This window comes from Mesoplodon mirus (assembly GCF_964341445.2).
Source record: "Mesoplodon mirus genome assembly, chromosome: 7".
In the NCBI taxonomy this organism is placed as follows: Eukaryota; Metazoa; Chordata; class Mammalia; order Artiodactyla; family Ziphiidae; genus Mesoplodon; species Mesoplodon mirus.
In genome coordinates, this window is record NC_138983.1 from 37,329,781 (window position 1) to 37,353,041 (window position 23,261).

General features: G+C 47.7%; 1 protein-coding gene across 2 annotated transcripts in view; it reads right to left on the reverse strand.

Annotated features, from left to right (window-relative positions):
* Positions 1 to 948: 948 nt before the first annotated feature.
* The window catches only part of AMOTL1 (angiomotin like 1), a 103,266-nt gene continuing 80,953 nt past the window's right edge, over positions 949 to 23,261 (reverse strand). For both annotated transcript variants that reach the window (XM_082627834.1, XM_082627833.1), the window contains exons 7-13: positions 20,617 to 20,762; positions 17,076 to 17,225; positions 11,073 to 11,263; positions 6,928 to 7,053; positions 5,613 to 5,839; positions 2,529 to 2,804; positions 949 to 1,435 (exon numbers count right to left, since the gene is read on the reverse strand). In XM_082627834.1, the coding sequence (XP_082483960.1) occupies positions 1,329 to 1,435; positions 2,529 to 2,804; positions 5,613 to 5,839; positions 6,928 to 7,053; positions 11,073 to 11,263; positions 17,076 to 17,225; positions 20,617 to 20,762 (1,223 nt within the window). In that variant the 3' untranslated portion in view covers positions 949 to 1,328. The remainder of the gene's footprint in view (positions 1,436 to 2,528; positions 2,805 to 5,612; positions 5,840 to 6,927; positions 7,054 to 11,072; positions 11,264 to 17,075; positions 17,226 to 20,616; positions 20,763 to 23,261) is intronic.

Here is a 23,261-nt window from a genome sequence, read left to right on the forward strand (position 1 = left end):
AACTGAAATCTTGAAAAACCTGACCACACTGTATAGATACTGGCCTGTCAGGTTACAAAGCAAGTTCCTGGCAGGGCAGAACTGATGTGCTGACACACACGTGCTGACAGTCACAGCGTCTGCGTGCTCACCAACAATCCCAGAGGGATGCAAGGGGCAGGCAGAGCGGTGGCCACAAACAGTAGAAAGCGGGACAAGGTGCCTGGGGAGATTCTGGATGCTACCAAGTCAAGTGTCACTCGTTTCCCGGAATGCAGTCCTGAAAGTCCTACCACAACAGAGCAATGAGGTGGAGATACCAAACTCCACGCAAGAGCTGATGTGAGAGAGAAGAAAGTCGGGGCCGTGAGCTTAATGCAGGACGTCACAGGGCTCATGGATCTTCCGCCTAGTCGGAGCTTACCTAGTTCATGGTCAGAATGAGATCAACCACTGCAGCCCAACTCCTCAAAGGTGGAGGAAGCAGCCAGGGACCCACCGTATGGCTTTGTCCCACTGGTCACGATGAATGATGACCGTTCAGTTACTGCTCTGATAAACCCCAGAACAAAGGAATTCTGCAATGGCTTGTTGCAAAAGGAAAAAAAAAAAAAAAAAGAAGAAGAAAAAAGGGTAAAATTAAAGAGTATGAAGCAGAGACAGAGATGAACTCAGAGAAGTGAGGGAGGATGCACACCAAGACCAGAAAGCTCCCATCCTGTTTAGAAAATACTGCTCAATCCAGAAAAGCTAAGAAGTCCAAACCAAGCAGGTAATGAGGTGAAGATGGCCTTTTAAATTCCCCATCACCCCGGACATTTCTCCTCCCTGCCACACCCACACGCATTCACAGGACACCCCATAGAGGGCACAGGTGATATTATTACGTTATATCAAGACGGACTCTCCGAGATTTCTAGAAGGTTCTTCTCAAACAAAACAAGCTAAGAGGCAAGGAGAATGGGCGTATTTCAAGGAAGATCCATGCTTAGGTTTATCTGTTTATAACCAGAGAATGGGTGTACACAGACCCTCCCCAAGAGATACATTTTCTGTACAACGGAAAAATTCCATTTCCTATTTCTTCTTTGTTTCCAAACCTACATGCATCTTCTCTCTTCCACCATATGCAGTAAAAATCCACGACATCCTCTTCATTTTCAGTCATGTAGGCCTCCTGTTTTTGTTTTGTTTTTAACATTTATAAAAAGTGTTCTCATTAATCTGAAATGCTGATCAGTTCAAATCATTCCTGATTTCCCATCCACAACCTTCTTGATCTTTCTTTCTCTTTGCCACGTTCTTTGCTTGTCAATGTTCTGTTGCAAAATTCAACAGGGATGCCGGTGTTAGATGAGAACTTCCATCATCTCCCCGTCAGGGAACTCGGGCTTGTGGAGCAAGCTGCTGACGCGACCTTTGTGGTCAGGTGACTTCCCGTGGCCAGGAGAATTCTCTGCCAAACAGAAGGGACACATTAGCAGCCTGTTCCCCAGGAGGAGCACAGCCTTCCCAGCCCTCTCTAAAATGGAACCATTTAAGTACCACCCTTTACCATCGGTACACGCAGGTAAGGCCGTAGTGCCCAGCCCACGGTGGACCAAAGCTGAATGACTGGCCCTGGGATTCAGACACAAAGAACAGAACTAGGACGTGATGGGAGAGGTCTGAGTGGGTGAAACTGGCATCGGGACTTTGTGCGGAGCCCTCACCCCTGCTCTCCTCCTCTCCTCTAAACTACCAAGTGCACGCCATGAGTCAGGTCCTTCTCACATGTTCCCTGCTTTCCTTGCCAAAGAGCATCCCAAGAATTAAATCTCCGAAAATAACATTGTGTTTACTTGTCTATTTTGGAGGATGAACACAGGGAACCCCTTTGGAGGAAACAATTCATTTACGTCCAGTAGCTCCCACCCCCTCCTCACCCCATGACTACGAACAGTCCAAAGCCAAGTCTATTCTTTCCATGGACACTTCTGGACTCATCGCCAAGCTCCTCCTAAGCTGTCTTCTCTTAAATATTTGACAGCAACTCCTTCGAACTGGCCTGAGTACTGGGCCAGTTCGCCTACTTTAAATCTACCTTCTCCTTCAATCAGGAGGTGCTCTCGACCCTGAATCCTTGACAAGTAAGGCAATGTCTTGTACCTGATGCCCTTGATGGACCTGGTGGTGCCTGGTACCAGCTCCCAAACATGCTGGGGGCGGGGGGGCGGAAACTAATTCCCTAACATCCCCTGGAGGGTCTGTTTGCACACCTTCTGGGGAAGGGCTAGTTACAAAGCATACACTAAAAGGACAGATGCAACTTGTGGACTCCTTTAAATGGTAATAAGTTAGGAGTCTCTACACACATTTTAATTCCAGAATAATAAAGGGCATACAAAGCCTAAGTGCATTAGGGTAACCATAATCATAAGATAACCCGTAAAGTCAGAGTTCATTGGTAGCCCTGCTCTCTCCCCAGCTCAACAAAAGCCTCCCCCTCTCAGGCCAGGGAGAGCTGAGGATCCCCGGCGCGAGCGTGAGAGGAGGTGGGGACCTCATACCCAGCTTCTCTGCTGTGCCCTTGGCCGCTGGGTGCTTCAGGACCGGGCTGTTGGAAGGGGTTCCGCTCAGCCGGCCGCGCGTGGGCAGGGAGGCCACACTGGGCCAGAAGAGCTCGGCGCTCTTGTCCGTCTGTGTGCTGCTGTCCTTGCTGCCTGTCTTCGCGTGGGCGCTGCTGGCTGAGGCGACAAGGGCCGCAGGAGATAGTGCTGTGGCAGGCGGGGTGGGCAGCACGGGGGTGGATGCGTGTTCGTGGGGCTCCTTCCCCAGCAGCAACCCTGAGAGCGGAAGAACAGCTTTTTCAATGCCGTTCTTTAAAAACAAAACCAAAACACCTAGTCTGGGGCGGGGGAGGAGTTGTCAAGTAAATTGGTTCTTACATAACATGACAAATGATAGGATACTCTTATTCTCAGGGTGCTATGGAAGAATGGAGAAGAGGCACCTTATAGGCAGAGCGTCGAGGGGTGAGGGCATTTCTGCAAAGTGTTCTAGAGGCGATGCTTGCTTTACCTAACATGGCCTAGGAGGGCTAGTCCTGGGCAGTGGCTGTGTGCTTCAGAAAACCTGAAGGCTTCCCTGCTCCTAGACACAGTCCCATCAGCCTGCTGCTCTACCTAATAGCCCCCCATACCCCTCCACTCTTGGTAACGGATGGTCTCCTACAGGCTTCCTGGTCAGGGCAACACAGAGCTGTGTACAATATTCCCCAAAGAGATCCTTGCAATGGCGAGCCATGTCCTCCAAGAAGTAGGAAGCCAGCTGGGCTCCTGGGAAGGACCACTCAGCCCTCTTCTCCCTCCCTGCCCGCCCCAAGAGCAGAGAGGCTGGGGCAGGAAGAGGGCGGGCTGGCTGGGGAAAAGGGAGGCATGATGCGCTGTGGTGTCCCTTTTCCTCAAAGTCTTCCTACAAAGCTGGACAGGACAGCCACTGTTACGACAGTGAAATACGGCCCACGTTCAGAAAAGTGCCAGCACTCCAGAACACTAACCTGTAGAAAATGCGGTAAGCACAATCGAGTGTCTGTTCACTTATTTAAAGAGCCAGCAATTCATAACGTCTCTTTGCCAGGGCTATTTCAAGGTGCCCATTCATAACAGAATGCAACTCAATCCAGTCTGTCTACAGCAACGCTTCTCAAAATGTAATGTGCATATCAATTACTTGGATATATTGTTAAGATGAAGATTCAAGTCAGTGGGTGGGGCCTGAGAGTCTGCTTCTCTAAGAAGCTCCCAGGAGAGGGTGGTGCCAATGGTCCAAGGACCACACCTTGAGTAGCGAGGTGCTCTGGCTAGGTGCTTCACACACATCATCTCATTTCATATGAGGTAGGGCCTGTTGTTATCCTTTGTCTTACAGAAAAGGAAATGGAAGCTTTGAGAAATAAGTATCTCACAGTTAGAAGTATCAATAGCAGAAATGGGATTGGAACCCAGCTGTGCCTGCCTTTAAGTCCACCCTGTGTTCTTTCCACCTCATCGACCTGTCTGGTGAAAAGCCACCATCTGGCAAGGATGTTTGGTGGAACCAAGTCACTGGCCTGTCTTCTCACCTGGGAGCCCCTGAGCCATCAGGAAGGTATATGTCATCACCTCTACCTCCTTCCAGAGCCCCTCAGGCAAGAGACTGTGGAAACACTTTGGGGACTGTGCACTGTACCTTTGCGAATTGACTGTGTGCCTCTGCCTGGAACCTCAGAGGGCCCCGCTCTGTTTTTGTGACACGTGGACACCAATCACAGTAACGAGGAGGAACACCAGTGCAGAGAACACAGCAGTGCTTCCCGCAGCCGGGCCCTCTGGCTCCCAGGCCTGGTTGAGACACATCAAATGCTAAGGGTACAGGCACAGACCCCAGGGAAGTGCCTGCCTGGCTGGATGTCACAGACTGGCCTCTGCCAGGGAGGTTTCTATGGGAGCTGAGCACATTCAGACTCCCCTACCAGGCCTGACTGAGCACCGCTTCCAAGGATCTCTAACTGGGGTGGGGAGCTAAGCGTCCTTGGGAGGGTCTTTGAAGATCCCAGCTGCTGTCCACACACGTCCTCTTTGAAGTGCACTTCCTTGGAGGGCAGGGGCTGCAGAAGTAACCCATGGGGGAACTTCAAACAGAGATTGTGGCTGGGTGTCTTTGATCACCCCAAGTCTGTCACGTTCGTTCTGGAAGCTCTTATCCCCTTTGGCACGAAGCAGCCAGGCTCCTCTGGGGTTCTGTTTTGAAAAAAACAGGCTCTCTGCTCCTTCGATAAACAAAACACACTCTGAGCCGGGGAAATGCATCAAAGAAGGGCCAGGCCCCTGGGGGTGTGGAGTGCCGGGGACAAGAGCGGAGGATGATGTCAGGGAGCGCGAGCCAGACCCAGCCAGCCCCCGTCACCCCAGGAAACGTGTTCACGGCTGAGACCACGTTTGCAGACCTCTCCTCAACATTCTGCCTGTGTAACAACAATCCAACAAAACCACCGCCACCAGAACTTTGCACTCGAGAGCACTGCTTCCCAAGCGCTTTCTCTCCGTTATCTCATTTGGCCCTTGACATGACCCCATGGGGTACAGCAGGGCAGACGCCTCCAGGCACCGCCCTGCTCTGCGAGACACAGAAGCAGAGGTGGAGCAGTCTTACCACTGGTCTGGGGCCGAGCCAAATTGAGAGGCCTGAGGTCTCTGGGTTTTTTCCCATTAGAACATTTTACATTAAGGGTCACCTCAACTTTCAACAATGATGATGATAATTATGATGTGAATCAACCCATAGTTAACAGCGACTCTGGTGGGGTGGTCTTTGCTTCCACCACCAAAGTGTGATTGATTATCCTTCTCTGCTTTACATACAAGTAAACTGAGACTCGGGAATACTCAATATTTCTGCTTTCACAAGGGTGTCTGAACTCCTTTGGCCAGATGAGGTGCCTCTCAATGTTTGTGTGCCTCCTTCTCTTCAGAGCCTCACCTCAGGAGGGGCGGGACTTGCCTGAGGGGGCGGGGCTCGCCTGTGGAGGGGCGGGGCTCACTGGGGGAGGGGCGGGGCGGGGCTCGCCTGTGGAGGGGCGGGGCGGGGCTCGCCTGTGGAGGGGCGGGGCTCACCTATGCTCCCCTTCCAGGTCTTCTCCTCCTTCCTCTCCTCGGCTAACTGGCTGCTGGTGAGCGAGGTCTGGCGGGAGTGAGTCCCAGTGGCTGCAGCGATGGACGGGACAGAGCGAGCGGGGCGCAGGCTGGAGGAGTCCGTCTTCCCGGCGTCTTTACGGGATCGCTGCTGGAGGACCTTAATCATGGCATCCTTCTCTATGATTTTGGCATGGAGATTTTTAATACTGTGTAACAAAACAAAAGTCATGATCAAAAGCCATCTGGCTAGAATAACATGAACATTTCTCTCAGGATGCCCAGGGACTTTAATTATAATTCAAGGACAGAGAGTTAAGTGCAGTGTAAGTCTTCAGTTACAATCTCCAAATTGTAGAAGACGGATCTTTTGTAGTAGCTGAAAAGGGTGCACCTTCTCTGGCCCCTCAGGAGACTCTGGGATGTCCTGGGACCCCAAGGACACACAGTTTGAGTGACCATGGCCACCCAGCAGGGACCTCCTGGACTGAACTGTGTCTAGGACCCTGGCAGTGGAAGGCATGGAGAAGCAGTAGGAAAGCACACAAACTCAAGGCTCACACAGGGTGGGCTGCTCAGGAGAGTCCACTTCCCTATTTTCTGAGGAAAAAAAAAAAAATAGACGGACAGGTTTTCTGTGAGAAGACTATGTTTTCCTCCCTGAAGGTCAAAGATGAGAATCAGAAAACACGTGAGTTCTTTTCACAGCCCAAATAGTAACCTGCTGAGCTTACCAACGACTCAGCCACTCAGTCCTATTTTCACATCTGCAAAATGAGAAGCTCAGCTTCCCAGGGCTCCGTAGGGAGGGCTGGGGGTGGGCGGCAGGCTAGCTCCATTATGTCACCAAGCCCGCTGGACATCTTGTTGAGTCCATGAAAAGAATGCATTAGCTATATAAGTTCTTTATTTCTGGCTGGAATATATAAACCCTGGCTCAAAATCTCTGAGACTTTGGAATATGATGTTTCCCCTGTCCAGCTGGTAATGTCTAGAATGTTGTAGAGACAGACACCCAGAAAACACACGGGCATCTAAATTCTTGTTATTAGCCTCCATCTTAAAACCTGCATCTGACATGAAATTAGCCCCCAGAGACTTCAGACTCCAGGCCCGTTTTTGAGTAGACTCTTTCCCTTCTCTCTGGGGCAGGGTGTGAGGGAGAACTCAAGCTTGAAGCTGTTCAGAACAGGAAAGGGCTGAAGTGTGAGTGCAAACATCAGGCTGGTGGCCCCACTGGGGTCTTGAGGGAAGTGCCCAGAGTGGAGCCTGGGGGCCGCGCACAGCTGTCCCTTACGTGTACTCCATGTCCTGACATCTCCTGGTGGCCTGCATCACTTCCCCCTCCTCCTGCCAGATGTGGGCCTCCAGCGAGCTCTCGCCATAGCTGCCGTTCCTCGAGTGGTTGATGATCGTGGTGTCCCTGGCAACACAGGATGCACACCGAGAATGATGCCAGTCCTCGTGGGGAGGGGTCCAAGGGTGCCACACTAGAAATATCTCTCCACAGGCTCCTTCACCCCTTGCCCTCTCCTAAATCCTGGCCAATTCTCTCCTTGAATTGCTAGAACTAAGATAGTATCTAAGGAAAACAAAATAAAACCCCCAAATCCAAATTCCCTGCCCCTTCTACTAATGACATTGAATTCTAAGCTATGTGGCGTGCTCTGAATACGGACACTACTGCACATCTATAGGTTTAACCTACTGACATGTGGATACTGATATTACCATAATGGTTAGTATTTCTATGCCTGTAATCTTTCATACTCACTTCTCCTCTCTCACTTTCTCAATCAGAGTTAAAGTTTTATTTCTATTTCTCACCCATATAGCAGCTATTTCAAGTATTTTACAGCAAATGGGGACTCAATAAATCCTTGAAATGGAGACTGGCCCTCCTGGACAGCGAGGCTCCGGCTGAAGTCCCCTTCACATTTGCATTCGAGCTCACCGCTTTTATGAGACCCTGCCTAGGATTCAGCTCCGTTCAGAGTGACAACCGTGCTGGGCAGCAGGGCACAAAGATGAAGAAGACACACACCCTGTCCTTGGAGAGTCCAGTCGAAGGGGTAGAGTGAGGGGAGGGACAGACAGAGGGACACTGCAGAGCAGTGTAGCCGGGAACAGATGCCTGACTGAAAACTGCTGGTCAAAGGTAACTGTTCCTCCTGCCACTGGTTTTGTCAATTTAATTACTCCTAATTAATGATGACTGGTAAAAATAAGATAATTGTGCCATCTAAGTGATCCAAGTATGTCTTAGGCTGAAAGGCCCAATGATGTCTCTGATCAGTGAATCTTAAACTAGTAAGAAATCATCCAGCCAAATATTTCACATCCCTTTAACTTCACATTCCAGTGTTACGATCATATTCATGTTTTTTTTTTTTTTTTTTTTTTTTTGCGGTACGCGGGCCTCTCACTGCTGTGGCCTCTCCCGTTGCGGAGCACAAGCTCCGGACGTGCAGCCTCAGCGGCCATGGCTCACGGGCCCAGCAGCTCCGCGGCACGTGGTATCTTCCTGGACCGGGGCACAAACCCGTGTCCCCTGCATCGGCAGGCGGACTCTCAACCACTGCGCCACCAGGGAAGCCCTCATGTTTAAAATCTTACAGCTCTTTTCTAGAACCCCCAAAAAAGCAAAAATGGGGGCCCTTCTTTTGTCTCTTTTAACAACAGCTATCCATGAACGAGCGTCTCCTTCATGCCTGGGCCTGGGTGAAGCTACCGAGGTATCTCATTTAGTTCTCTCAGGAACTTGTGCAGGAGGCATTACTATCCTCATTTCACAGATGAACAAATGGGTGACTTTGCAAGAACACCCAGTTAGTGAAGGTGGAAAGGGATTCAAATCCAGATATCTCTGACTCCAAAGTCCGTGCCCGTAACCATCACTCTACGCTCCCAAGTTTCCTGTATCTTTATGAAGAAGGCCTCAGCAAAGGTACATGAATGATAAAGTAAACCAACGAAGAGGGCACATGTGAGAATGTGGCTAAGTGCAAACTGATTGAAAACCAATCAGAAAGCCAAGTAACACAGAAAGCCAGCAAAATATACTTTAAATATACTGACAAAATTATAAATTCACTGCATGGTACACAAAAATCATCAATATAGGAATTAGTGGCCAGAAACATTTTCAACTGATTTATTTTTGGAGAATTTACGTAGAGCTGGAGACAAATTTAAAAATTCATGTTTATACTGTCAAGGACGGCAGGTACAACTAGATGAAAATGACTTCAAAGGTAAACACACACAACTCTCAGCAAAATATTACATTACTTTGAAATGCTCAAAAAGTTTCAAAAGCTGCTCCACCCACACAGAATAGGCCCAGCCTCTCAATCTTCTGGTCAGTGGTGCCAAAATGCACCAAGATGGCAAAATCAGTTGGTATACAAGTATCACACTGCCTGTAAACATGAAGCATGCAGCAGTAGCTGAAAAGTCACAAAACTAATGGCTGGAAATAGCCATTTTTACCAATTTTTATGTAGCCATTTATATCTAGGCAATAAGAGCTTAGAATTTTGACCTTTCTCAAAAATTCCTCAGTTTCCTTTTCTCCCTTTTCGTCAATAGAAAAGCAATGCTAAACTATAGAGGTCTTCTTTGAAAAGAACATTAAGATTGGAGCTAAAAACATGACCTCCTCTGAACTGATTTTTCCCAAGACTGTGGGAAGCAGTGGTCAGTAGAGGGGAGGGGAGTTCCCCATGGAACTGTTAGATGCTCCATAGATACATGTGGAAGCAAAGAATGGGGGAAGGCAGGGATGGTGGAAAGGGTCCCCATCCATCCATCCATCCATCCAGGACTTCAAACAGAGCAGAGGAGGAGAGCAACAGGGCTGGGTAAATCCCAAAGGATTATTCTCTGAGGGCAAGAGGTGTTTCCCCTGCTCGAAGGATGACAGCCAAGGCTGGGCCTAGCACAGTGTGAGTGGAGCTGACCATCTACCTGTGTGCTCTGGCTGGTTCTACTCCCGACATCCCCCCACCCCCATCCTGTGCCCAAACAGGAGTCTCATGCCTCAGACCAGTTCATTCCCCTACTTCTTTTACATTCAAGTCCCATTCGTCCTAGGACCTCAAGCATGCATTAATCTGATAAATCAAAAGAGCTGAGACAACAATGACCCATAAAGGCCCTGGGTCATGCTTCCAAGGTAATGCACTTACATTATTATTGGGGCTTTAGTGTCCTCAGCCAGGGGAATACGGTCTGGTTTCCTGCTCATAACCAGTCAAGTATTATAATTTCCATTTCAGAAACTAGGTAATTTCTGAATAAAGTGACACTCAGAAAGGCTGGTGCAGTCACACACCTATAGTCCGCAGCAGAGGAACAATTCAATGCTCAATATATTGAATAACTTATGGGTGAAAAGCAGGGCTGGTAGAATGCACAGTCACGCAAGTCAGGCGAGGTCCAGCGGTCAAGGGAAACTACCTGCTCATTCAGACAAAGGTAGAGCTTAACGGGATTATTTTGTGAATTATCGAGCATTTCGAGCTAATTTTTAAAGAAAAACTAAGGCTGTGTGCCTGCAACAAAGGAAATAAAGCAACAGAGGTGATAACTGACAGCAGCAGAAAACGACTGCAAACCAAGTGAAATTAGGCTTTAAGTCAGACAAATTTCAACACTTACTACCAGTGTGATCTGGAATAAACTACTGCATCTTTCTAAGCCTCATTTCTTCACCTACAAAATGAGGATAATAATAGTTCCCACTCTCAGGGCTGTTATGAGGATTGCATATTCTTGTCTGGTCCATGAAACATACCCACTGTTTAAAAGAGCATAAAGTATACTTTCCCAGCATCATTCTTAAAGGCCACATAGTACTCCGCTGTGTGGATGGAGTTTAAATTATTGAATGAATCCCTCTTGTTGGGTTCTACTCTATTTTAAATGTATTGATGTTTTCAACCACACTGGGATAAAAACTTATATAACTTCAGGCACTTATATAATATAATGATTTCCTTAAGATAAATGTCGAGAACTAGAATTTTGGAACCAAAGGAGAGGTACATATTACCAAAATCATCCTCAGAAACATTATACCACTTTGCTCTCCAACTAGCACTACAGCCACTTTATAATTTTTTTTTTTTTTTTTTGCAGTACGCGGGCCTCTCACTGTTGTGGCCTCTCCCGTTGCGGAGCACAGGCTCCGGACGTGCAAGCTCAGCGGCCATGGCTCACGGGCCCAGCCGCTCCGCGGCATGTGGGATCTTCCCGGACCGGGACACGAACCCGTGTCCCCTGAATCGGCAGGCGGACTCTCAACCACTGCGCCACCAGGGAAGCCCTATAATTATTTTTAACTGCTCTCACTCCCTGGGATGCATCCCTGAACCCCTCTGGACACTCTGTGTTTTTCTAGCTGTGCTTTTCCGAGCAGCACAGCTCCATGGGGCTCACCTCTCGGCCGCTGCAGTGGCTGCAGCGTTCATGGCGAAGTGCCGGATGGCGCTCTCCTCTACGTACTTCTGCTCCCACTTGGTCATGTCAGCCTCCAGCGCCAGGATCCGCTCTTCCTTCTCCCTTACGAGTTCCATGAGGGCCGGGGCATTGTATTCCGGCAGGCTGGCTGGCTGGCCGTTTCCGTGTTTCTGGAGATGCGAAAGAAGTAACATCTTTTTTTTTTTTTTTTTTTTGCGGTACGCGGGCCTCTCACTGTTGTGGCCTCTCCCGTTGCGGAGCACAGGCTCCGGACGCGCAGGCTCAGCGGCCATGGCTCACGGGCCCAGCCGCTCCGCGGCATGTGGGATCTTCCAGGACCGGGGCACGAAGCCGTGTCCCCTGCATCGGCAGGCGGACTCTCAACCACTGCGCCACCAGGGAAGCCCAAGAAGTAACATCTTGATGCTGAATTGGGGCTATAAAGTAGACCCTGGGTGGGCAGAGTTACCCACGTGGAGCAAGCACGGTTCACCCAAATCCTGCAGCACATTCACACCCTTGCTCCCTTCTCCAGCACTGATGACCCGAATGGGGGTGGATTCTGACACCATTAACCTCTGTCCCCACTTCCTCTATCTCATTTAATTATCTGGGAGCTCTATAAAACAGAGTATTACCCCAATTTTACAGATGGAAAAACCAAGCTGCTGAGAGATTGAATGAACTATTCCTTGTCTCTAAGCTGATCAGTAGCAGGGTCAGGGTTCAAACCCGAGTCCGTCTGCCTATATCCAGCTTTGCATGACAGGAAGTGGCTTGTCCAATGTCATGCAGTTAATTTATACCAAGAGTCAGAACAGGAACAAAGTTTGGCCTCCTGGTCTAGGGCACTTTCTCCAGAGCTCAAGGAAGTGATTCAGCTGTTTGCTTCCCCTGAGGCTGGGAGATAGAATGTGAAGGCACAGGAAGTGGGAGTGAGATGCATAGAATGTGAAGGCACAGGAAGTGGGAGTGAGATGCCTTAAGGGCATGCTTGCCCAGCCTCCCATCTGGGAAACAGAAATTAAGACCTGCCCCAGATGGAAGCCCAGCAATCAAATAGGATAATAAACATGAAAGCACTTAATACACTTTAAAGGGCTAACCAAAGTACAGTGCTACCAGAAAAACCTCTAAGGCAAGTCAAGTCAAGCTCATTTGCCAGCCCTTCCTCTCCATCTGTGTCCATAAGAGAGAAGTGTTATTCAGATAACACAACACAAAGCAGCTGAGGATATTCACTTTTCAGATTTTCTCTCTTGTAACTCAGGGATACTATTTCCTCTAAACAGATGACTTAGAGGACGAGGAGGTTTGACTTCTGGCCAGTGGTGGAGATGGGTCATCTCGGGAACTCGGGGTTAGGAGACCAGTCGGGCCTGAGCTACTCAAGGGGAGAATGATTTCATCCCAGCTCTTCTCTGTCCTGGGACATGCATTCCCCTCCTATTTCCCAGTGATCACAAACTTTAAATGCAGAGTTGTTTGCAAGGTGAGAGGTACCTTTCACCCTGAACCACATAAATTACCCAGAGCAACAGCTGGGCATTTGAACTGCACTGCTGGAACCTAATCCCACCAGACAGAAGAGAACAAACAGGCCTACGGGCTTTTTGTAAACCATATGCTTCTATTTGATTCTTGAAAGCTACAAATACAAATTATTCTAGGATCCAGTGGTAGCTTGCCAGTGGCCGGCATTTAAGCCAGAATACAGTGGAAAGCATGTACCTGTCCTCATCAGCCTGCACAGGAAGTCACAGACCCCATCAAGCCGGGCACCCAGCCTCAGGGCAGGAGGACAAACAAACCAGTCCACTGAGATGCGAAACTACCCTGCTTTTAGAAACTTTCCAAGAAAAAGATCCCACAGCCTCACTTAGCTGCCATCTATGGCATCTATGGTTTCTATCCAAATCCCTTGTGCTGCCATCTCGGCTGGTGACCTGCTTAGGTCCTTAAGAGCTGTTTAAATAAATGCAAGAATTTAGACACTCAAGAGTTCAGAGATAGCACAGTCTAATGGGTACATACATTGCCCAGAAAAACAGATTAAGGGTCAGGCAGGCCAGCTTTTGCAGCCCGTTCAGCTAGTCACCAAATATTTACTAAGCATGCACCCTGTGCAGGGGATACCACAGTGAACAATACAGATAAAAATCTTTGCCTTCAGCGTGTTCACCTGGGAGAAAGGCCTAAATTTGCTACATGACCTTGGGCTAGTGTCTTAGCTGCCCTGGGCCTTGTTTTGCCCTTCAAGAACATTCCCCCCTTCTTTCTTCTACCTCCTAAGACTACTGTGGAAGTAAGATGTGAAAATTACTTTCAGCTCTTTTCCAGAAAGAAAAGATTGTGAGTTCTTAAAAACGTTAATTTCCCTTCCTCTTTTACCATTATTTCTATTTCACCTCCCCCCAACTTCTAGTAATGCTTAAGTACCACACTTTGCCTCCCAAAGTAGAGGGAGATTACTTCTAATAACAGAACCTGTTCATTGAGAGCTGCTCTTTCCTGCTGGTCCTAGTGTCCTGACCTATCTTCCCTCTCTGCCCTTCTCAGTCCAGCCACACTTGTCACTTTTTTTTCAATGGGATTGGAAAAGTTGGAGTAATTTGGGCACCAAAGATGCCCTAAGCCATCAAATGACTCTAAAGTAATGAAGAGAAGAACAACAATGATAGTTATTCTTCCTTCACCAAGTGCTAAGTGTCAGGCACTGTGTAAGTACTTTGTGCAGATTTTCTTATTTTTAGTTACAAGTATACGGTAAATATAATTTATGTGCCCCATTTTAGAGACAAGGAAGTGAAGGCTCAGAAAGATTCCTTTTGTAGTAGGAGGAGAAGGCAGCCTAACCCCCGAGCCTATGCTCTGACTCAGTTCACGATTCCATGCCACTCTGCTCACCTCCAGCCTACCCACCCTTCTGGAAGGTTCCAGAAGGAATACCTTGCAGGAGTAACTGGAGCTCACTTGGGGGCTCTGTGTGGAGAGGGCCAGGTGGAGAGGCTCAGCTGTGTCCTGGCGTGGGTCTACGGCAGAGTCCTTGTGTGGGGTGTCGATTCAAAAGTGCTCTAAGCTGTTCTCTCAATGGTCCCTTCAGAATGACTCTCTATGGGAAGAGGCAGGCAGTGTGGTCTCACTGCTTTGTTGAGGGGAGAGATGACAAGGGGCTTTATTTATTTTGTGTGACCTCAGTATGCCTTCTAATGGGGTCAGATAAATGCCTCGGTGACCCCGGGGTGAAGGAGCAGTGTGCGAGGTGGGTTGCCCACATCCGGGGTGGAATCATGTGTGAGCTCCTCAGACTAAATAGGAAGAAGCAGATCAGAGAGGCAGAGTTTCTCGGGTGACCCCACGCTCCAGGGTGGACGCTGGTCATCCCTGCTGGGGGCCAGCAGAACTGTGATCGCCACACTTGTCCACAGCCTCCAGGCAGGAGTTGGACCAAACTATAGTATCGGCCACGTGGAACTATTAAGGTATTTTGGTGGACTTCTTTGTAACAACACTTTTGTCTTTTCTGGTTATAGAATAATGTATGCTCATTGGTAAAATGAGAAACTGAAGTATTAAAGGAAAAAATAAAAAATAATACTCATCTTTTTAATGAGTAGGCAAAAGCAGGGAAAAGTAGGGAAATCCCCAAGTGCCTTTCATAACAGAGGAGACAGATTAACACTCTCATTAAAAAAACAATTGTAATATTATTTTAAAGAGATGCTGGGCAGCAAAGTTCTGTTTAAAGATTGTTTCCCCCTTCTCTGGTCTCATGTCAGCCGAATACAGCTAGGGATCTGCTATCAGCTCCCGAAGACAAGTCCAAAATGCAAGCCACGTAATTCCCCAGGAGAGCCCTGATTCTGAAACTTCTGTCCTCCACAGGCAGCCGAAATCTGACCGCATCCTTTACAAACAGTGGGAAAGTTGTGTCTGCTGCTCTGAGGAAAAAAATGGGCCTGAGTGTGTGTGGGTCTGAGTGTGCATACGGGAGTGGTCCTCTGTGGCAATAGAGAAATTTTTCAGATAATGCTTCCTTCGCATTTCTTCTTGATACACAACAAGGATAATGGAGCTGAGTCTGGTTTCTTTCATCCCCCCTTTTTTTTCTTAAAGAAAAAGACATCTTGCAAAACTAAATGTTGATGATAATGTACAGGAAGACATTCTTATACATTTTGGATAAATTGGTATATTTACTTTGTAGAGTGATCTGGCAATATCTAGTGATGTTTTGCATATGCATTCGTTATCCAGAAATCCCATTTTTAAGTATATCCTCTTGGGAAGCTCTTACATTTTTTTGCAAGGAGACATGTAAAAAGGCAGCTCATTAGGGTACTGCCTCCAACAGCAATACCACTGGCATAAATCCCAAAAGCAATCAATGGGAGAGATACAGTTTAGAATATATATAGTAGCTGAAATGAATGAAGAGTCTGTTTTCATAGCACTCAAAATAGAAGATCCAGGTATAAGTAATTTAACTATAGGGTGTGGGTGGCACATTAACTGGAAAAGAACATTCTTTTTTGCTCTAAATACTGAGATGTGCCCATTCTGTCAGCCAAAGACTCATAAATACGCACCAGGTGCCAGCACAGTACCAGACACCAGAGAGCCTGCCCTCCAGTTGGAGAACTTAAGATCTCAATAACTGAGCAACAGAAAATGGCTGAAGGGTGGCCCTGAAATGCCAAAGGGTGCGGCACAGGTTAGAAGGATCAGAAGTCCAGAGACAGACTCACTTTTCCCTGTGAGCTATCAACTAAGCCAAGTTGGTAGGGGCCTGGGGGGGCTCCTTGATTTTCTGGGCAATCTCGCTAACACCTCCATCTCCAGCCAAGTACATACGCCCAGAGGGAACTGCGTGCGCTGCCATGAGAAAGGGCTGAGCTGGCCAGAGCATATGCTTTCAAGTGTTTTCAAGTGTTTCAACCATAACCACTATGCCCTATCCACCAGATAATTCCATGGAGTCCTGTCTCGCATTTCCCTGGTTCCAAACTTAGAGCACACTCTTCACCAGCTGCATAGAGGGCTTTGCCCACCACGCTGGCTGATGACACACCAGGAGCCCTTGACCCGCTTGTAACGGAGCCCGGCCCAGCTATAGGACTTCTCCTCTTGCCAAGGCCCACGAGGACCCTGGGCTGGGGTGTTTTACTCTGAGTTTATTTGTAGCTGCATTACATGAACAGCTGTTACCAGGAGAAACAGGGAGAGGCAAAAGGACAAGGAACTTATGGCCAATATTATTTTCTAGGGATCGTCCTGACTCCTTCCTGTCCTTTACCTCTGAAAACTCACTGATGATCAGGGCCTCCCAATTTCACCCCGTTCTAGGTCCCCCGTGGATTCCCACTGTCACTAAACCCTAGATGACACTAACAGCCTTCAGGCTGGCCTCCCTGACTTCAACATCTGTTCCTCCAGCCCCTCCTCTGACACCACCAGAGGGCTCCTCCCCTGATCCTACAGGAAAAAAAAAAATTCTAGTCTCTCAACATGACCAAAAGCCCTCCACAAACTGGCCGTTGCCTCCAGCTGGTATGCTCCCCCAGCTGGCTGCCCCCAGCTGTCCTGGACCCACCACGTGCCTCTCATCTCTCTCCTCCATGCATACTCCTCCTCTACCTCTGACGCTTCCCCCAGAATGGCCAACAAACTCATCCTTCTAAGTCCAACTCAAATGTCCTCCGCTATGAAGCTGTCTGCATTCGCATTCCCCCATACCCAGCCCCCAGGGGTCACCACTTTCTCCCTGTCAAGACGTTTTCTCTCCAGTGAGTGGACTTACTGGCTCCTCCACTGGCCTCTGTGCTGGACCACGGAGGACAGCAAGCTCTCGTTTACCCCTGAATCCTCAGGGCAGAGAGCAAGAGCCTGGCGGGCAGCAGGTGCTCGGCTCCGTGGTGTTCACAGAACGCATGCGCCAGACTCTGAGGGCCCGGCCCTGCCCCGCCCCGCCCCGCCCCTCACCTGCTGGGTCCTCAGGGCGTCCAGCTCCCTCTCCAGCCAGGTGCGCAGTCTCCGCTCCATCTGCTCCCGCTTCTCGCAGGCGGACTGCAGCTGGGTCAGGGCCTGCTGCAGCTTCTCAACCTTCTCCACGTATGCCTGCTTCTCTCGGAGCTGAGGGGAGGAGAGGAAAAGGGAACACGGAATTTAGACAGTGATCCTCAAAGCTGGGGTGGAGATTGGGGGTGTGTGTGTCAGAGTACCTCGAGATGCTACTTAAACTACAAGTGCATGTACCTTCTCCACTCCTATCCTTCAGGTGTGCTGGGACAGAAAAGATTTAGACGAAGGCCACCAGTTATACCTAAAACAGCTGGGATGCTAGGAACTGAAAACCCTAACAGGCCACCTGCTTTCAGTCATTTATAGAGCTCTGAGCTCAATCCATGGTTATTGCTGAGTCATTATAGCATCAGCAGGCATTGGAAATGAGGTTAATAAAGATTTTTAAATGTTATAAGGAAATGCTTATTCTATAATGTTAACTGAAAAATCCAGAATCAAAAATTATATACAACATTATCACAACTACGCCTGCCTATCTATCTATCCATCTATCTATCATCTATGTATGAAAAAAGACTGAAAGGAAATAAAAGCATCAACTGTATTTGTATGGCAGAATAATAATTTCTCATCTTCTTTACTCTTCTGTATTTTTCAAATTTTCTATAACTACCAATTACTATTAGAAAAACTGTGTCTGTATGTATTTATGCATGTGTACCCATTTGTGTATGTGTGAATGAGTATGACAATATCTGATTACAGATACTTGTGGAGTAATTTCCTCCTAAAGATCTCAGAGCCCTTTATGGATGACAGCCCTGGAGAGACAGGAGAGGCCTAATGAACACGCAAACCACACAATCACTGAGGAGAGGCAAATTAAGGTAAAAATTTATTTATGTAAATGTCACATCAGGTATGGATTTAGACTCACTGATCAACCACTTCAAATTCTTACCCTCAGACTTTATTTTCTTCCAATTAGGAGTTTGGCCCATGTTCATAAATCCCAGGCACATTTCTAACTTTCTGGGGATTGGCTGGTGCCAAAAGCCTCAGACTGAGGCTTTTCCTTGATCTGGTCCTGGGTGAGAAGACACCAGATGCTATTTCCTGTCACTCTGCACCTGGGCATGCAGATGACTTGCAGGTGATTCAGATCCTGAGTTCAACCCATGATTGCACTGGCAAGCTGGAACATGCTAGCGATTTAAGTGCTCGCTGCAAAGGGTGGTTTCTGACTTAGCCGGCAGCCCTGCCAGGAGCAATGCCTGTGCCCGAGCCAAAACCACTTCGATAAAAAACGAGGTGCTTCTGACCTTTTGCCGGGGGGCGCGGACAACAACTTATAGCCTTTTCTACACCTGCTCTTGGGATTAGTTTTCATCTGACTCTTTCATTCACCGTGCCTTTGATTGTTTGAGGACCTACTAACTGCAGGTTCCTGTGCTAGAAAAGCCTCATCTGATAAACTATTTTGTGAGTACCATTCATACACCACTTACCATGTCGTAGACTGTATACCATTCTCTGAAATGTGTAGCCCCTAGAATATAACTGCCACGAGATTTGTCTGCTTGGGGCAGAGTGCACAATATGTCCCCAAGGCCTGGAACAGTACCTGGCATCCAGTTGGTACTCAATAAGTATTTGTTAAATGAATGAGTTAATATTATCACTAACCAACTGCAAGATTCTTGGAGGCATCGATCTCTCTCATTCACCCTTGGATCAGCCTTAAGTCTAGCAAGGAGTATATAATGATGATGATGACTAGTAGTAACAGTAATTAATCAGCCAACATTTTGGAGGCACTACCATGCCAACCCAAGGTTTGTGCTTTATATGAAGTATCTCATTTAATCCGCCCAATAACAATAGAAGGTAAACTCTTTTATTACCTCCATGTAACAAGTGAGAAAACTGAGGACTGAATAGGTTAGTGACTCACTCAAGGTCACACAGCTGATACAGCACCCGTCTAACTCACGTGGTCTGCCTCTAGAGTCCAAGCCCTTAACCATCATGGGAAGTTATGGTAAGCACTCAGTGTGAGCCATCTAAACTGAGTTAAGATCCTTCAAAAGAAACTTTAATAAGAACAAGGAGGGACACTGGCAGCCAGACACATGAGACATTTTGGAGAAGTTACATACAATCAATCAAACACAGATCCTATATAAATATAATGACAAGAAAAGACCCATAACGCTGATTATAAAGAACCCGTCTTCAAGGAGTTCACAACTTTTGCTTTAACAGACATATTAAAATTAAAATATTTCAAAATTATCACTTTCCTTTGCTCCATACATGGAGATGGAGCCTTGATAAGTGCCCTCAGAATGAGTTCTGGCCTCCCTTCCTCAAAGCAGACCTCCTGTCCTTCAGGGGTTAAGGTCTGTAGCAGATAGTTTCCTATTTAATGAGTTGCTTGCTGGTGACGAGGAAGAGACTCTGGGGCTGTTGCCTGGGATCCTCATGCTAGTATTAAAACTGTACATAGGACTTGTGGGGTTTAACGGGAGAGGTTGAATGGACAAGACCCTACTGACTTAACAATCTTCCCCTTTAGCTGCATTAGCCTTGAAGTTGAAGTTTGCTGAGACACCCAAGCCACCTGGCGCCAGGAGATGTTTCCTGAAGGAACAGCTTTTTATTGTCAACAACAAGAGCAACAGCAGTTGGATTAATAATAGTGCTGTTTCCTGCCTGCCAAGCACCAACTCGGTCCTGGTGGAGAATACCTCGGTCATGCCGCTCTGTGACTTTGAGTTTCTACTCTCCACCGTGGGTCTGCTCAGTTCAGCCTCACCACACACAGCGGATGCAACAGGCTCCCCTGTGCTGCTGTGTCTACAGCCCGGATCCCCTAGCCGGCACCTCAGGAGTGGTCATTCTGCTTCCCCAGTCAGGCTTAAAGGAAAAGTCTACTTCTTAAAACTTCATCTAAAGGCTGGATTTCATCAGAAACCACTAAACCCATCACGCTTGAGCGGCATCAACGTTTCCTGGATTGGGGGGTCATTACCTGGCTAAGCCAACTTCTGAAAATTGGAGACAGGTTTGTTGAACACCACCCCAATCCCACCGCATCAGAAGACTTGGCCTTTTTTACGCAATCGAGAGCCCAGAGACACAGCACTTGAACTGTTAATTGAGTCTCTTCTCTCCACAGGCACCAGTGGTTCCCATTCCTTCCATTTATTTTCAGCCTTGGACACCTGCCAGCCAGTGGGCAGCAGCCTGGGTTGATGGCTGAGACTGAACTCTTTGCTGGTTACTCACGTCTGCCTCTCATCCTCTGCCCGGCTCTGGGGTGGATAAATTCTGTTTTTATTCATTTTTATTTGGAAGGTCACCTACATCGCTCCCCTGACTCAACTCCCTTGGAGTTGGCTCTGGTTAAAGTTGCTGGGTTAGGAAACGGAAACGGAGGCCCTCGGGGCTCTGCGCACCGCCCCTCCCTGCCCCCCCGCCCCCCCCGCAGGCTCACCTCCTCTTCCAGCTTGATGACCCTGGCCTGGGCGTTGCTCAGAGCCTGGTCCAGGATCTCGATGTGTCTCCGGTGGTCCTCACTCGCGGTCCGCACTGCCGCTAACTCCATTTCTAACTTCTCCTTTTCCTTCAAGAATTCTTTGTCTAGAAGGGAGATGGGAACAAAATGACCTCTATCAGAAGGCACTCACCCTCTGGGCTCATTGCCAGTCTACATCTGGCAAGGATTAAAAGTAAAAAAAGCATACAGAAAGTAGAGGGTTGAAGTACTGCCTTTGCTCCCTGTTCATAGTGGTGGTGTGTGAAGCAAGGATTTTCTCAAAAACCACTGCCAACTGTAGGTATAGTCCAGGTCACAGTTCCAGAGATGAATGGCACAAAAAGAACCAGTGACCCTGTGTTCTCAGGGACTCACTTCTGTACAACATTTACTTTAAGGCTTCAAATTAACCTTGGACCTATGATTTTCTTTCAAGCTCACAAGCTCTCCAGCTTCTACCTTCCAAACCAGTGATGGAAAGGCAGGCAATACTAACGATAATACTAACGCTCTCCTTCATAGAGAAATAAACCAAGGTCCAGAAGGTTAAGCTTTCGCTCTGAGGCCAGGCAGTAGAGGGGAGCTTCAACCCAGGCCGCCTATCTCTGTCTGGGTCCTCTTCCATATGACCTGGCCTCACCTATTCTCTTAGTTCTGCTCAAGAGAGGAAAGACAGGGCTTCCCTGGTGGCGCAGTGGTTGAGAGTCCGCCTGCCGATGCAGGGGACACGGGTTCACTCCCCAGTCCGGGAAGATCCCACATGCCGTGGAGCGGCTGGGCCCATGAGCCATGGCCGCTGATACTGCGCGTCCGGAGCCTGTGCTCCGCAATGGGAGAGGCCACAGCAGTGAGAGGCCCGCGTACCGCAAAAAAAAAAAAAAAAAAAAAAAAGAGAGGAAAGACAAAGTGCTCTGGATGTGGGGAAACAGCTTTCCTCTCATTCAGTGACACTGTAGCTGATGGTGATGACTGTCGCTCTGCACATGGAGAGGAAAGGCTGCCTCACAGTGGCTTCCACACAGCTCTCATATAGACTCATCCACCAATTTACTTAAGCAGGCAGGGCCCACGGTGTGATGAGATCAGTATCATTTACTGAAAACATTTCTCCTGTTACAAAAACAATGCTGGCATGCCTCAGAGATGTTGCGGGTTCTGTTCCAGACCACCGTAGTAAGGCAAGTCACATGATTTTTTTTGGTTTCCCAGTGTATATAAAAGTTATGTTTACACTATACCGTAGTCTATTAAATGTGCAATAATAGCATTATGTCTAAAAAACAATGTATGTACCTTAATTAAAAAATACTTTATTGCTAAAAAATGCCAAAACAATGAAAACAGTAACATCAAAGATCACTGATCACATATCACCATGACAAGTATAATAATAATGAAAAAGTCTGAGATACTGTGAGAATTACCAAAACATGACATAGACACATGGAGTAGATGCTATTGGAAAAATGGCGCCAAGAGACTTGCTCAATGCACGGTAGCCACAGACATTTAATTTGTAAAAAATGCAATAAAACAAAGCACAATAAAATAAGGTATGCCTGTATATTTTATTTTTAAAGTAATTTAGAATATTTAGATACGTTGATTATAATATGGAAAAACTTGAATGGACTTACTGTGTAAGATTAAGGGATTGGTTAAATAAACTACAGTAAACCCTACAATAGAATAGGATGCACCCATTAAAGCTAAGTAAGAGAATATTAGTGATGAGGAAAAAAATCGTCACTGTTGAAAAAAGGTGGTTACAAAACCCTATGCACACTCTTCCAAATTTGTAGAAAACAGGATGTATAATTATAAGGGTAAGAGCAACAACAACAGTTAGAAATTGATTTCTCTGTGCCCACACCACTCAGATGCCTCCTACTGGTTACCTAGTCCTCCTAGCAAACCAAACTGAAACACCAAGAACCAAAGTGTGCAAGCTATACAAGCACGTGACAGTGGTTTCACTCATTCATGATTTCCTTGTATAGCCGTTCATTCATTTAGCGAAGAGTTATCAAACATTAAGGACCAGCCTTATGGGCACTGAAGCAATAGAAAGAACGCCGCCCATAAGGAGCGGGAAAAATGTGGTTTTGAATACAGGGCAAAGACACTTTAAGGCTGCCAATACTCAATAAACAACTTGCAATTTTAAAGCCGGAAGGGATCATAGGAAACATCACCATCCAGTTCTGCCCCCTCTGTTTTACGAGTGAGGAAAGGAAAGCCCAGGAGCAAAGGCATTCATCCAAGGTGCCCCGCCAGCTGGGGCACAGCCAGGGCCAGATTCCGGGTCTCCTGATGGCCACTACAACGTCCTTCCCGCTTGACTGCACTGCCCTTGCTTTGTGAGCTTATGTCGACGGGAACAGGGTGCAACGGAAAAGCTTCGGAACGAACAGAATGAAGGAGCAGACTTGTAAAGTGAGCATTGGCTGTGATGCCTAGAAATAATGGCGCCTCTCGGAAGCAAAACGAGGCCACCAAGATTCTGACCCAGAAGAGAGCATTACTTTTGGGCTCTTATACCCACTGCAGTGACCAACTGCCCTCCCCCCTTCTCCCTTTCAGTGGCGTGAAATGCTGCCTCC